This window comes from Passer montanus, unplaced genomic scaffold (genome assembly GCF_014805655.1).
Source record: "Passer montanus isolate IOZ18808 unplaced genomic scaffold, ASM1480565v1 scaffold62, whole genome shotgun sequence".
NCBI classification, from domain to species: domain Eukaryota; kingdom Metazoa; phylum Chordata; class Aves; order Passeriformes; family Passeridae; genus Passer; species Passer montanus.
The window spans coordinates 4,354,441-4,369,845 of NW_024371260.1; the positions used below are offsets into that span (position 1 = coordinate 4,354,441).

General features: G+C 41.0%; 1 protein-coding gene across 3 annotated transcripts in view; it reads right to left on the minus strand.

Moving 5' to 3' along the window:
• PRDM2 (PR/SET domain 2) overlaps positions 1–15,405 on the minus strand; it is a 65,871-nt gene that overhangs the window by 28,787 nt on the left and 21,679 nt on the right. For all 3 annotated transcript variants that reach the window (XM_039727549.1, XM_039727548.1, XM_039727547.1), the window contains exon 6: positions 12,704–12,830. In XM_039727549.1, coding sequence (XP_039583483.1) covers positions 12,704–12,830 — 127 coding nt within the window. The remainder of the gene's footprint in view (positions 1–12,703; positions 12,831–15,405) is intronic.

Consider the following 15,405-nt stretch of genomic DNA (forward strand, 5'->3'; position numbering starts at 1 on the left):
CAGCACATTTTTAATCCTATTCCAACAAGTCTAAGGGTGAAATTCAAGCCACAGATAAATTTTTAGAAGAAACACCTCATTAAAAGGGATGTCAATTAAATGCAAATGGCTCCACACACGGTATCATTAAGAGGCCTATTTCAACAATGCTGTCAGGTAGGTATGAAAACCTGCAGAAAAAAAGCAAAATGTAAAAGCTTTTATTACCCTGTTTTCTTCAATCTGTCATCATTGTAAGTATTTGGTGGAGTGTACTTCTTGCAACACCATTATAAAGTTATCAGATACAACTGCTTTGTGTAGGCATAACTTGTATTGTTAAGCAAATGAAACACTAAAACTGCCATGAGCTGTTTCACAGTGTACAAAAACAACCACAACAGAATTTTAACCTCCAACTCCTGAGAACCACAAGAATATTTCAGAGCTGCAGAAGATCATGGTTCTGTACCATCAATCTGCCCAGACCTAATGAATAAAAAAATATTAAAGCTGGAGAGGAAGCATACAGCTCTATGGTACAGAAAAAGTGGAAAAGTCTTGTGAATTATCTACAGATTATGGGCAAATGCAGTGAGCAAAGGTTTCTCTGTAATTTTTTCCAGCAGAACTTGTACCTCTTCCATAAAAAGACACTTTCAAGCTTACCCAGTAGGAGCAGGAGAAAGAGGAAGCCAAACTTCACAGCAATTCTATTAATACCAAAGTGCCTGCTGTATAAGCCTGATGCTGCCCATTAACCATCACTTCACTCACAAAGAGCACATTTTAATCACTGCATTTTCCAACCACAATATAAAAGGGGTGATGAACACCTTGAGGTGTTTCAGGACACGTGAAGACAGAGGTACATGCTCCAAACTGTGCATGGAACTATTTGTACCAAGCACTAAATGCACTCTTCTTTGCAAGAAAGAAACTGAGCCATGCACTGACAGAGACTGTTAACGTGACATTTGCATAACAGATGAACTTGTTGCCATGGAAAGCATAAGAAAATTCTGAGCTGGGCTATTTAAAACACCAATTTCTGCAAATGTTTGGCAAAGTCTCCACTTTAATGATAGCACTGAAGATCATGTTACTGTGTCTCATCAGAAACTTCTGGAGTTATGGTAGTCAGTAGAAGAAATGTGAGGATGACACCACAGGTGTGCCATGCCAAGAGGAAGAAATGACCCAAGAGTTTGTAAGAAGCAGAAGGGAATATATTGCCATTTAGAGTTTGTGAGACTAGAAAATTTGACACTGTTCACAAATTTCAGATAAACAGATTTTAAAAAACCGGTGAAAAATTCTGAGTGGGAAGCCTGTGTTAGATGTGTGGTATTACACCAATCCCTAGGAGCTGAACTGTGAGCTATCTCCACTCTTCTTCATACCAGTTACCTTCTGTAAATCAAATTATGTACCATAACTCTGTACCAGACAAGAGACAAAACCAGTTTATACTGTCAGAGCATGTCATCCACTCTTGCAGCATCTCATTCCAATCCCCAGCACCTTCTGACTAACCTGAGTGCATATCCCAGGAAGTCTTAAGTTTATAAGACTTACTTTAATGACTTAAGTAGTACAGAATGTCACCCAACAATTACAAGGCATGGCAAACAAGGCTTTAATCCCATGCAATTTTAACCCACACAAGAGCTGTGATGGAACAATTAAGTATAAATAATTAAATGTAGAGCTTTTATCCTAGCAAGATTTGGAAATGTTATTTCTGCCCTTATGCCAATATTTCTAATATAGTAGAAAAGGGACAAAATTTGGGACCAGACTTGCTCTAGACTTCCTCAATCACTCCAACTCCTGGTATATTCCTGCCTCCCACCCTCCCTAACCACAAAGCCTCCCCCCATTCACTACAAATTCCTAGCAAGTTGCTCCATGGCTGCCACAGCTCCCACAGCCAGCCCAGGACAGAAAACACGATGAAAATTCTTCTCTGTACTTCTGTTCCATGAGCTTTTGTTTTGCTAAGTATTAAGACAAAAGCAGCAGCAAAAGAAATGTCAGCTGGCACACACACTTTCCAGAAATAACTGTTCTCTATATTTAGCCAGTTTTTATTTAAAATTCAGTTAAAAATAGAGCACCCCAATTGTGTATTTAATACAGACAATGTCTAAATTTAAATCTCTGCTTTAACCAATCAGAGCTTTTATCTAAGCCCTGAAAATGTTGCTTGCAGTCACTAGAGCTTGCTCCAAAATGTCTGGGAAATGAAGTTACTCTCAGATAATTAGAAATACCACCTATATTGACAGCAGCATTTAAAGGTAATACAAATGAAGGCCCTCACTAACTACTTGTACCAGCAAGTTTAAAAGGAGCACTACTGGATCAGTCTGCCTTCATCTGTAAAAAGAAACCAAAATATTTGTCATGGCCCCATTTGGATCACTGAACATTTGAGAGGATTACATCAGAAATATCTGTGGTTTTGGCTAAGTTATCTTCCAAAGTATCTACTCAGGCCTTTACCTGCCATTCCATTCTGCTCTTTGACAAACCAGGTATGTTCCAATCCAGCAGCTATCACACAAATAAGTGACATTAAAAAAAAAAAAGAATAGGAAAAAAGGAGTTTTGAGTCCACTGCAGACCCAAAAGCCCTTCTCACACAGCTGATCAAGGTGGTGTCTAGAGCAATTTTGCCTCTCTATGCCACAATGAAAAGCTGTCACTGCATGGAAAACCAAACCCAAACCACTGATGCAAACATTTCCCTGAAGAGGGGCGCTGCCTTTGCCTGGAGAGCACAGCTGTACAAAGGCCACAATCCCAGGAACAGGGCAGCCTTTGTGTCCAGCAGGAGCCCCAGGATTATGTAACAGGAGTCCCCACTGCTGAGGAAACAAGAGCAAAGCCTCTCACAGAGGCAGGATCTGGACAGTGCTGCCACCGTGCTAAAGCTCCCGTGGATGAAATTAAACCCCTCACAACTGCACATGGTCACACTCAATGTTTTCATTGCCAGTCACTCAGATTTGTTCTGTTATTCATTTTATTCAAATTTGTCATGTCATTTATGTTTACCACATCTGCAACATGGCACTTCTTAAAAATCTTTCTCCAAGTACTCCCAGTAAAATCACCCCTCTGTGTTTTACAATGTATTTCACCCACTCTTTAACATCCACTTTCAAATTTCTTTCCTTTAACCTTATTATATTTCTTCAGTACAACCTTTTCAGTACTGGTAGGCATGCAGTGGTTTTCTACCAGTCCCCATTAAAAATATTACAGCATCTTCTCAACTGGGTCTCCAACAAAGAACATTAATTGTTAATAACCAGCTCCTGTTAAAACATACGCAGCATGAAAACTCGCTTCTCTGTATCTGTTAAATTTGGAAAGACTCATCTCCTTCCAGCTTCAGAGTGACCAACCCAAGGTCATATGGCAGAATATCACAGCAGGTCCTTTACAGAAGTAGATAAATGAGGATAAATATTACTGTGTAAACTCATCATTTTAATGTACAATATAGTCACCAATTTGTTTTTATCTGCTGGGAAATTGTGGAAGATTTGCTTCAATTCCTTGGTGAAACAAATGCTTCATTCATTTCAGGCACAGCCACTGATACTTTCTTAGAGAAACGCTTGTCAGCCTTCTCTGATAACATGAGATACACTGAATTCTATTTCCAAAGGAACTGTAATCCTCCAGTTGCCCAATCAGTCCATTTCTCAAAAGGACTGTGCTACAGGACAACAGCAACAGTTGGTGCTCATGTTAACAAGACCAACAACAGAAGTTCTAAATTTATAATATGCCCCAAACCAGACAAGAGCAAGTTGCTATGTGCTTAATTTGTGACAGCAAGAAAGGTCACAGGCTCATGAAGTTATTACACGGAACAGCAACTTCTTCCATTTTTCAATCAGTGAAAACAAATCTCAGAGCACAAATGTACTTGTCTTCTGCTCAGTTAACTGCTACGTGCAAGATGAAAGTCCAATGTGACCTAAATGGATTAAAACTAGAAGATTTTTGCACACACCTGTTTATAGTACAAAACATCAACTAAAACAGACCACAGAAATAAAATGTCTCTGTAACAGAACTTGGGCAATTTAATAAGCAGGCAAGGAACCAGAAAATAAAACCAGCTCTGGTATCTGAGTGGGGAGAGCAGAGGGTGACACCCAACAGTTCAGGATTTGAGCTGTGAGCTAAGCTTCAGCACAAAGTCCACTTTGCTTTTGCAATCCCTGACAAGGGTCTGTAAGATCAGAAACGCTGGACTCGCTGCTCTGTACCTGCAGCTTGAAAGGGAACACTTTGCAGAAAGTCCATCTTTTCCTCAACTCACTGCCATTTGTAAAACCTACTCCTTGGGAAAAGCCCAAGGCACCTCTCAAGACCTGGCTGAGGATCCAACTATGGCAAAGGTGCTGTTTGAACACTGTGATCCCAATCCCCAGCTGGACAGGGCAGCTATCACTGCACTGAGCTGCTTTACCCACAGCTCAGTCTGAAGTTTTACTGGCAGCAACATGGGGAAGTTTGCATTGGACTCAGCCCTCAATAATGGTGATGCCTGAGAAAATGCTCCCAAATTTGTATGAATCAAGTCACTTTTACAAACAGCAGGCCTTTCCCATTCAACAGTCACATTGTTTCTGATGGACTGCCAAACAAAACGAGATCTGTATCTGAGGAGACTCGAGTGAGGCATCTGACTCTCAACAAGAGTTAGAATAATGTATAGCTGACTACTCATTTCCATGGCATTTTGCAGCAATAATGATCAAGATGATGGATTTTCAGCTATTATAATAGTCTCACTAGAATAATTTTATGTCAATCAGCACATTAATAACAGTGCCTCTCTGAAGTTCTGCAGCATTAATCATAGTCAATCAAAAGCTCTCACAGAATTCTGCTAACAAAGTGTAACAACAGAATTAACTCTTAACAGCTGGTAAGCTCCTAAGTGCTCAGAAAGCTTCACCCTAAATAACTCCCAGGCACTGGTGATCCAAATAAATATTGTGATTTTCCAGGGGAAAAGTGTATAAAAGGCAAGTAAATACTTCTAGAAAATGGTCAGACATTGCCTAATTTCTTAGCGACAAATGCCACTGAGTCTTGTTTCAATAACTGGTAATAAACCCAGGCAGAAAATCAGTCTGCTGTAACATTTCCTTGAGGAACTCAACACAGCAAGTGTAGAATTCTTCAGAACAGTCATTCCTGTCAATCTGTGTAAGGCTCTTGGCAGCAATGACAAAACAAATTGACAGATTTAAAAAAATAAATAGACTCTAGTCTTACAAATGGTTTTCCTTTTCTTTCATTTGAAAAATATACAAAACAGTTAATAAATAAATATAAACTTTCTTTGCTATTTTGCAGGTTTGTAATGCAGCAATGTGAGAATCTTCAGAGAGCTGACAAACACAAGTTACCTTCAATTAAAGGAAAGAGCTCCAGCAACACACTCAAATGGAGCCTGCATGTCTTCAGTGAATAAACCAGCTATCAAAACTTTGTGTGCACACTCCTGAAGTTAAATGTGCTTGTTCACCACTGCATAATAAATTACACAGGGCATCTGCAGGTAACACCTCAGTATAAGACATTCCCTGTAAATAATGCAAGTAAAATAAATGGTCAATGCAAAATTATGGTAAATTGCAATAAAAAAGTTCAGTACAGTTAATGATACAATATTATTCACATTAATTCTGATCAAATGGTTTTGAAAAGGTGATGCATTAAAAAAAATCCAAAGAAAGGCAACAGAAATTATTAAGAGCTACACAAGATTCTTACTACAAGAAATTAAAGCCCTCCCTAAATAAAAAGATGGTTCAAGCAGGAGGCAAATAAAAGAAAAATACACTGAAAATCCACTTGCATCCACTAATCCCCAGAACCTCCAATTGGGAAACAAACACCAAAGTGGGAGATTGCACAGGAGGGTCAGGAAACCACAGAAAGAGCAACACTGAAGCCTTGGCTTAATGTGAGGGAACACAAAGCAATTCAAGAAAGGATTATTCAAGAAAGGATATTATTATGTGAGCAAAAGTCACCCAGATTTACTGGGATGTGAGGCAGTCAGAAGCTCACTGAGTTTGTTCTCTTATATTCTATAAGCAACAGGTCAACTCTAAATCACTGAATAATTGAAGGAATAGAAAACAAAAGTACCTGTTTCTCTCTGGAAAACAGCACCTATTCTACTGTGCAGCAATTCATCCCCTTCCTATTTTGGAACAAATCCTCCAAAACTATCTCAAAGCTCTTCCCTAAAAAAGCAATCACCAAATTTTCTCCACATCTTCTACACAGAAGTGTTTAAACAATTCTATGAGTCAGAAGAAAATGGTCTAAGAAAGTCCTGGAAAATCCCAATACAATAAATATTTCTACAAGGAAAGCAATATTTCAATAGCAACTGAGTAACTTATTTTCAGGAAAATCAAAACAGTATTTACTAAGCAAGGAGGAGAATAATTTCCAAATGCAGCAGATTATTTTTTAAAAATAGCAGTGAAACATCAAGCTTTTCTTCCAGGTCACTCCTTCCTCAAAGCCAATCCTGATCAACTGACAGAAAAAAAATTGATTAATAATAGAAAGCTGCCTGGTGCCTTATTTCACTTCCCACTGTGGATTATGTAACTGAAGACAGCATCACCAGATTTGCTGGGAAATGCCACAACTGTGGTCTAGATATATTTTACTTTTTTAACTTGAGAAAAGCAGTCTAAGGAAGTGTGACTAAAAATGCAAAAGTATGAAAAAAATACAGAATGCTTTAAAATCTGAGTTACCAAACAACCAAAGAACTTTTATTCTATTCTGTTAGGTAACTACACACATCTGCTTTAAGCAACTAACTTAGTGGCTGGAAATACAACTTGTAACAACCATGAAGGCCAGATTGTTATTTTAAGTCAAACACAAAAACCCCACAGAGATAAAGTAACAGTGTGTGCAAGGTGCTTGCAGTACTTCCAAAAGTTTATACTTAGAAACACAGAGTTTAAGGGGCCAACACAGGCAATTCAGGGATGAATTCTTTTATTTTCTTAAATACAGGTAATTAATTTTTTAATTCCTGAAATGAATTCCCATTCTTAAATCCACAGGCAGGAGCAAGGCTGGAATGAGTGACCCCAATTTCACTTGGCTGTTCTGCAAGCACAGAGCAGCTGTCCTAGGAACTGGGGGCACTGCTGGAGAGGTGAAGATGGAAATTTGTCTTATTTTCTCCCATTCTTAAATCCACAGGCTGGAATGAGTGACCCCAATTTCACTTGGCTGTTCTGCAAGCACAGAGCAGCTGTCCTAGGAACTGGGGGCACTGCTGGAGAGGTGAAGATGGAAATTTAAAGTAACACAAGTTTCCCTTTCAAAGGCCCCCATTTATGGGGGTTAAAAGAAAACTTGCACTGCTTAGAAGACCTCAAATGTATGAGTTACTCTCCAGACAGATGCTTCTAGGAGAGATAGGGCCCCCTGACATCCCAAATGGTGCTTCTGAACTGGAGGTGTATAAACTTTATTGCAAATCAATGTGATGTGGGGAAATCAAAGTCAATTCCATTTTAAGACTTTGTTCCAGATGAGCTTGATAAGTTCTTCCTTCCTCCCTTGTCTTTTCCCAGTCATTGGTCAGGTAATTTTGAAGCCCTGAGCTCCTGAGTTTTTCATTACATTTATTGGAAATAGACTTAGGTAACAATATCATTTCATGATATCCTTGCTATAAATGCACAACTTACACATCCCTCTACAAGCTACATTCCAACTCATACAAAATCATTTTTCTCACAAGCTCTTTTCTGTTTAGAAACAAACTTTGAAACTTAGCCCAAGTACAAACCTAATAAATTTGTGTAACTTAAAAAAGCAGACAATCACAGCATCATTTGACCATGATTTCCATTTGGGATAACATCCAGATGGCAATCCAAGGCCTACCTTTTATAAACAGGATGCATATTTATGGCACTGTCACATACAGCTGATTATTTGGAACTATATGACAATGCCTAAGAAATTATTAACAAAAAAAGAATAACTGCAAGGATTTCTACTATCACAGAATTTCACCTGCTCATTTCATCCCTACAAGTTCCTGCTCCCCAGCAGCAATGTGACACTGTTTCAGCAACAGTCACACTTTCAGACAAGAGAAAAAACACTGTAACTTTTAGGATGACAAGAGTTTATTTACATGTGGGAAGCAGAAGTTGCACTTTGCATTCAGCCTGATATAAACCAAGGCACAAGAATTATTTGTAACAGCCAATAACTGATTCTTAATTCACCCACCTTCACCTCACATTGCCTCTGGGTCACTGTTAGTTATTACCAGCACCCCCAGAGTTCATGTTCTGCCTGAAGCCCAGTAAGAACTATGGGAAGCAGCAACATTAGTAATAGAACCATTTAAGGTAACAAAGCTTTAAAGATTTATTAGCAATGGTTTGAGATTTTAAACCACACTGAACAATCACCAGGGGCTGCCCATGACACAGGTGACCCTGGTGCAGGTGCTCTGCCTGCACTACAATAGCAAAATATTTCAGGAGTTGACACAACTGCGGCTGAGAGGTCATTTGGTTTCACAACCCTCTCCTGCTGCATTATGCAGCATATGCTTCTGGAAGAATGAAATTGAAGTTTTTCCCCCCATCAAGAGCCTGATGGCACCAGTGCAGCTCCCAGGAGCTCCTGCAGCACCCACTGAGGAGCCCCAGGCCTGCTGGGCATGAGGGGAACACAGCGAGGGCCAGAGCACCTCCAGAGACACAAACAAGCACAGGAAACAGAAAACACTGTCCTCTTCTCCCCCCAAAAAAGGCTGCTTTAGAGGAATTACTCCCAGGCATGTAGCGAGACAAGCTTTCATCCTCAGTAACATCAGGATCTTTCTTCCTTCAAAAGCAGACTTTTGATCTGCCACATAATCCACAACAGAAATGAGATTTTAGCCTTGTTTGATCACACTCTGGAGCCTATGCAGCACCTTAAAGCAGACTGCAGCCTGATAAAAACACTGGATATCTTTATGTATGACAATCCATTAATGACCATCTTTTCCTTAAAAGAAATACTCTAGCTACTGAAAAGTTACTTTTTTCCAGAAAGAGAGTCTGAAGCCAGAGGCTTCAAGTGCTCTAAAGGAAACACTCTGTTGATGTTACTGCCCACTGCTACAAATGATTCCTGTCATAGGAAAAGGAAGAAACACCTGGATGACACAATAAAAATCCACACTACTTCTCTCAAGGACATATGAATCCAGCTTGCAAAGTGAACTCAAGCTGTTCTCTTTTAAATTTCCTTAGAAGGAGAATTAATGAAAGATCTTGTGCTAATGCATTTGAGCACATTTCCCTACAAGCTTGGCAGGCAGCACATTAACTGCAACCTGAGAGAAACAATGATAAACATTTAACAAAACAGAATTTTGGAAAATGCAAAAGAAACAAAAAAAAACCCCTAATCTCAGGTATTGTTGGCCATGCACTGGCAGCTGCTGGCTCTGAACTGTGTAGTTAAGGCAGCAGTAACAGCTTGGCTCTGACAGAAATCTGCGATGGTACCCAGCTCAAGTTCACCAGGTTTTCCTTTTTGGAGGGGTGCATTCCCATCCCTCTCAATACCTTGTTACACCACTAAATTTCTTCCTACACCTCAAATGCACCTCAGGAACATCACACAGTGCTCCAACATATGAAAATAAATGCAGTGACTGCCTTTTTCCTCCAGGATTCCTGAGCTGCTGTGTACGGTAGAAGGAAGATGTAGATTTATTCCAGCTAAGAAAAGCTATGGCCAAGCCAGGCAGGAGCCATCAAACACGAACACCTGGGGACTATAAAGCAGCCTGAATGCAGAACACAAAGCCAAAAATATGCAGGAGGGAGATTGGAACCTGGAGGAAATGCCAGGTGCCATCCTGGATCCACCTAAAGGAGATGATGGTCCTTGTGTCAGGGATCACTGGCCCACAGGGCAGCCCAAGGCCAGGGCTCCTTGGGCACTGTGTGTGCCCAGCCTGGGCAGCCCTGGCTCACCCACAGCCAGCCCCAGCCTGCTCTGCCTCTGCTCAGCACAGAGCACCCTGTCCTTCTCCCAGAGACAGGATTCCTCCTGCCCCAGGAACAGGTCACAGCAGTGAGAGCCCCCTGAGTGACTGGGTAAAAGAGCCCATTTCAACAGCTGTGGAATGGTCACCTCCTCTGCCAAGGGCTCATGACACAGATGGCAGGAACAAGGTTATCTGGCAAATGATAAATATCTAAACTGTTCAAGCATAAGACCTAAGATGCTTTAAAAATTCAAAAGGATGTTTGTTTTACTGAATACAGAATAATTAGGAGTTTTATCTACTAACTGCATGGTCTGTATCACTAAATCAGTGATAGAGATTTAGGAGTAGTTATTATTTTATCTACTAACTTGTGGTCTGTATCACTAAATCATAATACACCTCTCAAACAATGTCTTGTCATTCCAAAGATATTAAACTGTCACGTTACTTTTCTGGAAAATGTGTTCAAGGCCACACTCATTCACAGTTGTTAGAATTTAACAATTCTTACTTGGTTATATTTTGTTCTCAATATGTAAAACAACAGTGTGCAACATAGGCCAAAATAAAATTTTAAAAAATTATTGATCTGTTTAGGTCATTAATACATTCAAATTTCACAACCTTCTGGAAGAGCTCCTCTCTAGAAAGTTTCTTAAATTGTTATTTAGTTAAAATATTACCTTACATTGACTCCCAATTTTTCACATGCACAAAGTTAATTCACGAAAAATCTTCTCCTACCCCTTTGTATCATATAATCAGAGCTATCTATTTTAAATTAATTACTTTTCAATCATGTTCATAATTTTCTCTATTTCCCCAAACCCCTCAAGTCTAGGGTTAAGAAGCTTCCCCATCCAAGGATAGAGGTGAATCTACAAAAGCAGGGATATGAGTAGAAATCATTCTGGAATCCTCACTGCAGCTACTGCTACCAAATCTGCAGGAAAAAAAAAGGTGTATATTTCTTGTAAAAAGATTGCTGTGAATTGCAAATATTAGCAGATGTCACTACAAACACTAAAATAACTGAGAGTAAATGCAAAGTAAAAAAAAACAACCAGTGAAACCTGTGAAAAACAAAACTATAAAATTTCAAAATATCCAATGAAGCGCCTTGTCATTTTACAGCTGCAACTTTAACAATTCAAATCAATTAAATACTAAGAATTTGGTCTTTCTGCTTCATGAGACAAGGGTATAACTCCATAAACAGATTATTCTTGGTTATTCTCAAATGCTTCATGAATATTGTGCTTGGAGTTGGTTTTTGCTGGGTTGCTTTTTATTCATTAATTGTGAGCCTCGGTAAGGAGCCTGTGTTTATAAAAAGCAGGAAAAGATTTACTGTTCCCAACTACAAAATCTGTAAAATCCATAACAGTTAAAACACAAAATCTACAAAAGAGCACAAAATCAAAACCCAGAAACCAAATTAGTTTACTGGTATATTTACCTATAACTTCATGAATGCAAATCAAACTTCTATGCCATGAAAAATTACCTCAGGAATTATTCTGTCTGGCTTTTCTGATTTATCATATAATCAAATTCTTGCAGGTTGTTTTTCTAGCCTTTCAGGTAAATCATAGGCACACAAATTCCATGTGCTAAGATAATGCAGATTTAGGAAAAAAAAACCCCAATACAGCCTGTAATTTCCCAAGTGCTGCTTATATATGTGCTAAATATGCTTTTTCATTATAAAACTCAGTGCTTGAATTTCAGTTTGTATTTCCTTAACCCATGAAGCACTATGCAAAATAAATGTGTTGCACACAGTCCCCCCCCCAGTCTCAAATAAAATACTCACACAATAATTGTTTTCAATATCTGACCTTGTTTCCAGTCTGAGTTCCAGTCAACTGCACTACCTGTAACATCAGGCCTTACATTTTAAGTTTAAAAAATTATAATGATGTTTCTTAAAATATTATCTTTCTTCGGTTCATTTGTAACCTCCAGAGAATATCAAAATGTACATGCTGCCATGCAAGAGGAATTGATACATCTGTGCTGCAACGTGAATATTTCCCTTTTTATATCTTGTCCCTGTAACTGAAGGCTTTGTTGTGATTTTGGCCTAAAACGTTAGGCAAAATGTCAGTTATATAAGGCCACGCGTGGAGGCACACGCAGTCTAAAAACCCTGCTGCTGAATTAGTAATGGAAAAAATAATGGATGTCCGGGCTGACAGACACATCCACAGAGGGAATAATGCCTTTACACCACCCCAAACTGTCCCACCCTCCCTCCCCGGCCCAAGTCAGCCAGGAGCAGCCATCCCCACCGCCTGCGAAATTCCAGAACCAGCAAATCGGCCTAGAAACAACAAGAAATTAAAAACGGCAGGGAAAGGAGCGGAATCCTCCATTGGGCCGGACTGACGCACCCCGGACCGGGCTCAGCCTCGCGAAGGATGGCGGCGGCCCCGGCTCGGCTCCCGCTTCCCAAGGAGAGACCGCGACGGCCGCGGGCTCAGCCTCGTCCTCCGGGGCAGGGAAGGCGGCGGCCCCGAGCTGAGCTCCCGCTGCCCACGGGCGATCGCGGCGGCCCCGAGCCCGGCTCGCTCCGCCGGGCTGCCCCGCGCGCGGGCGGCGGCGGGGCCGGGCCGGGCCGCTCCGTACCTCTGCGGGCCTTCGGGGAGTGCCGGCGGCTGCGGGCGCTCGCTCGCTCCTCCTCGATCGCGGCCGCTATCGCCGGGTCGTCCTCGCCATTGTACCACACCAACAGCTCCTCTCCCGCCGCGATTGGCTGCCGGGACACAACACAGGGCGCGCGGCCAATCAGAGCGCGCGTTGTTGGCGGGGCGGGGAGCGGCCGCGGCGGCGCCCACGGCGCTGCTCCCGCCGAGCCTCGAGGGCGCCGCCCCGCGCGCCCCCTGGCGGGCGGAGGGCACCGCGCCGGGGGCGCCGGCACTCAAAACACCCCAAAACACCTGAAAACAACCCAAAACACCTGAAAACAACCCCAAACCAGCCCCAAAAACAACCTCCAAAAAACCCCAAAACCAGCCCCAAAACCAGCCCCCCAAAACCAGCCCCCAAAAACCAGCCCCCAAAAACCAGCCCCCAAAAAACCTAAAACTAGCCCCAAAACACCCCAAAACCTCATTATGGAGTGTAACACACACACGGAACAGCACTGAACCACACAAAACACCCCAAAACACCTGAAAACAACCCAAAACACCTGAAAACAACCCCAAACCAGCCCCAAAAACAACCTCCAAAAAACCCCAAAACCAGCCCCAAAACCAGCCCCCCAAAACCAGCCCCCAAAAACCAGCCCCCAAAAAACCTAAAACTAGCCCCAAAACACCCCAAAACCTCATTATGGAGTGTAACACACACACGGAACAGCACTGAACCACACAAAACACCCCAAAGCACCCCAAAAACAACCCCAAAACCTCATCATGGACTGTAACACAAAACAAAAATTCACAAGAAAACACAGAAAAGCCCCACAGAAGTGACAAGAAAAGACCAAAGACCGGAAAAAGACCAAAATAAAAGATAACCCCTAAAAATGGCCAAAAAAAAGGATCAGAAAAAAATCACAAAAATGCCAAAATCAGAAATGAAGACAAAATCACAAAAGCAAAACAAAACAAAAAAAAAAAAAAAAACCAAAACAAAAAAAAAAAAGGAAAAAAAAGCCATGGAGTGTTAAGTCATGGAAGGGACATGAAAATCCATCCAGTGCCAGCCCTGCCATGGCAGGGACACCTCCCACTGTCCCAGGGGCTCCCAGCGCTGCCCAGCCTGGCCCTGGGCACTGCCAGGAACCAGGGGCAGCCACAGCTGCTCTGGGCACCTGTGCCAGGGCCTGCCCACCCTCACACGGAGGAATTTCTTATCATAAAATCCAAATTTCCCCTCTTTCTCTTTGTATCCATTGTCTTTGGCCCATCCTCCAGTTCCTGACAATACAACAGGTTATATTTTAGTTAATATTATTATAGTTAATTATTATTATAATCATTGTATTAATAAATCATACACAGCTCTTGTTATTATTATTATTTTTGGCTGTTATTATTATTATTTCCAGCTGTATGTCCCAAATTGTGGTTTGCCTCAAATAGTGACACTGATTTAAATCCCAGTGCTCACCTCTGGATATTCACTGTTAATTCTTCCCAGAGAGCAGCCACATTGGGACAAACATACCTACCTTATACAAAGCTTTAAATAACATTAATTAATTATCATATAATAATAAGTTACTGCTCAGGCAGCCACTACAGCTGGGATGGAACAAATTCTAAAGATCCAGGAAAAGACTGTCACAGTGGGTTAATGGGAATACAGATAATTACAACATGTTTAATAAATCCACTTCACCACAAAAATCAAAGGTTTGCTTGCCATTGCAAATTGATTCTTTCTATTCTTTTTAATCAAACTTTTAAAAAAATCACAGACTAAATTAGTCAAATGGGCATCACTGCAAATGCTACTCATACTCCCAGCACTGCCAAAAGAAACTATTGATCAGTTCACACACTCCTTAAAATACCACACTCAAACTAATAAGTCCCCAAGCTGGCAGACTGAAGATTTTAACTTACTTGTTAAATCTTCCTCATTGCTTCTCCATTTCCTGAAGCATTTTACCCAAAACCAAGAAAAATTTAAATGCCTTAACTTCAATTCTCTTCTTTCAGGGCTTAATCTGGCTGGAGGAGACCAGATCCTATTTTCAGTCATTACATCAGAGCAAAGAGTGTCCCCAGATTATTATTTCCAGTCTGAAGCCAAAGGGGAATTTTGTAGCAAGAAGAAAATGAGGATTTCTTTCTCCTACAGCCCATTTTTAGCGGGTCTCACAGCACATGATAAAGGTGATAATTATCATCAGACACTGGAACAACAAGAGGTGCAAGATCCCAACAAGTAAGGGAAGAGTAAGTTATAACACAAGCAAAGCTTGGCTTCCTTGAGCTCCAGAGGCCTGATAGGATAAATAGTGGCAAAGTTATTTGCATGGCCTTGGAGCTTGGTGAGCAGCAAGGAATGCAGCAGAGTTGTCTGATGCAAAAAAACTCTTTATCATCTAAAAAAAATACAAAGGCAGAGCAAAGATGTGGATGAGGTTTCAGGCAATGCAAGCACAGGGTGGTAATGAACACGTAATTTGTTGGCTGCATGGCTGGAGCTAACGTTCAGCTTGATGAATTTAGTTTTATTATGACTGCTCTAGAATCCAAATTAAGCCCTCTAACCTTGTACTTCCAAAATGAGATGCAGCAGCAGCTTCAAAACCAGACAATTAAAGCTGCTCCCTCGTAGCAATGTGAGAGCAGGACTACATGAGCAGTGCC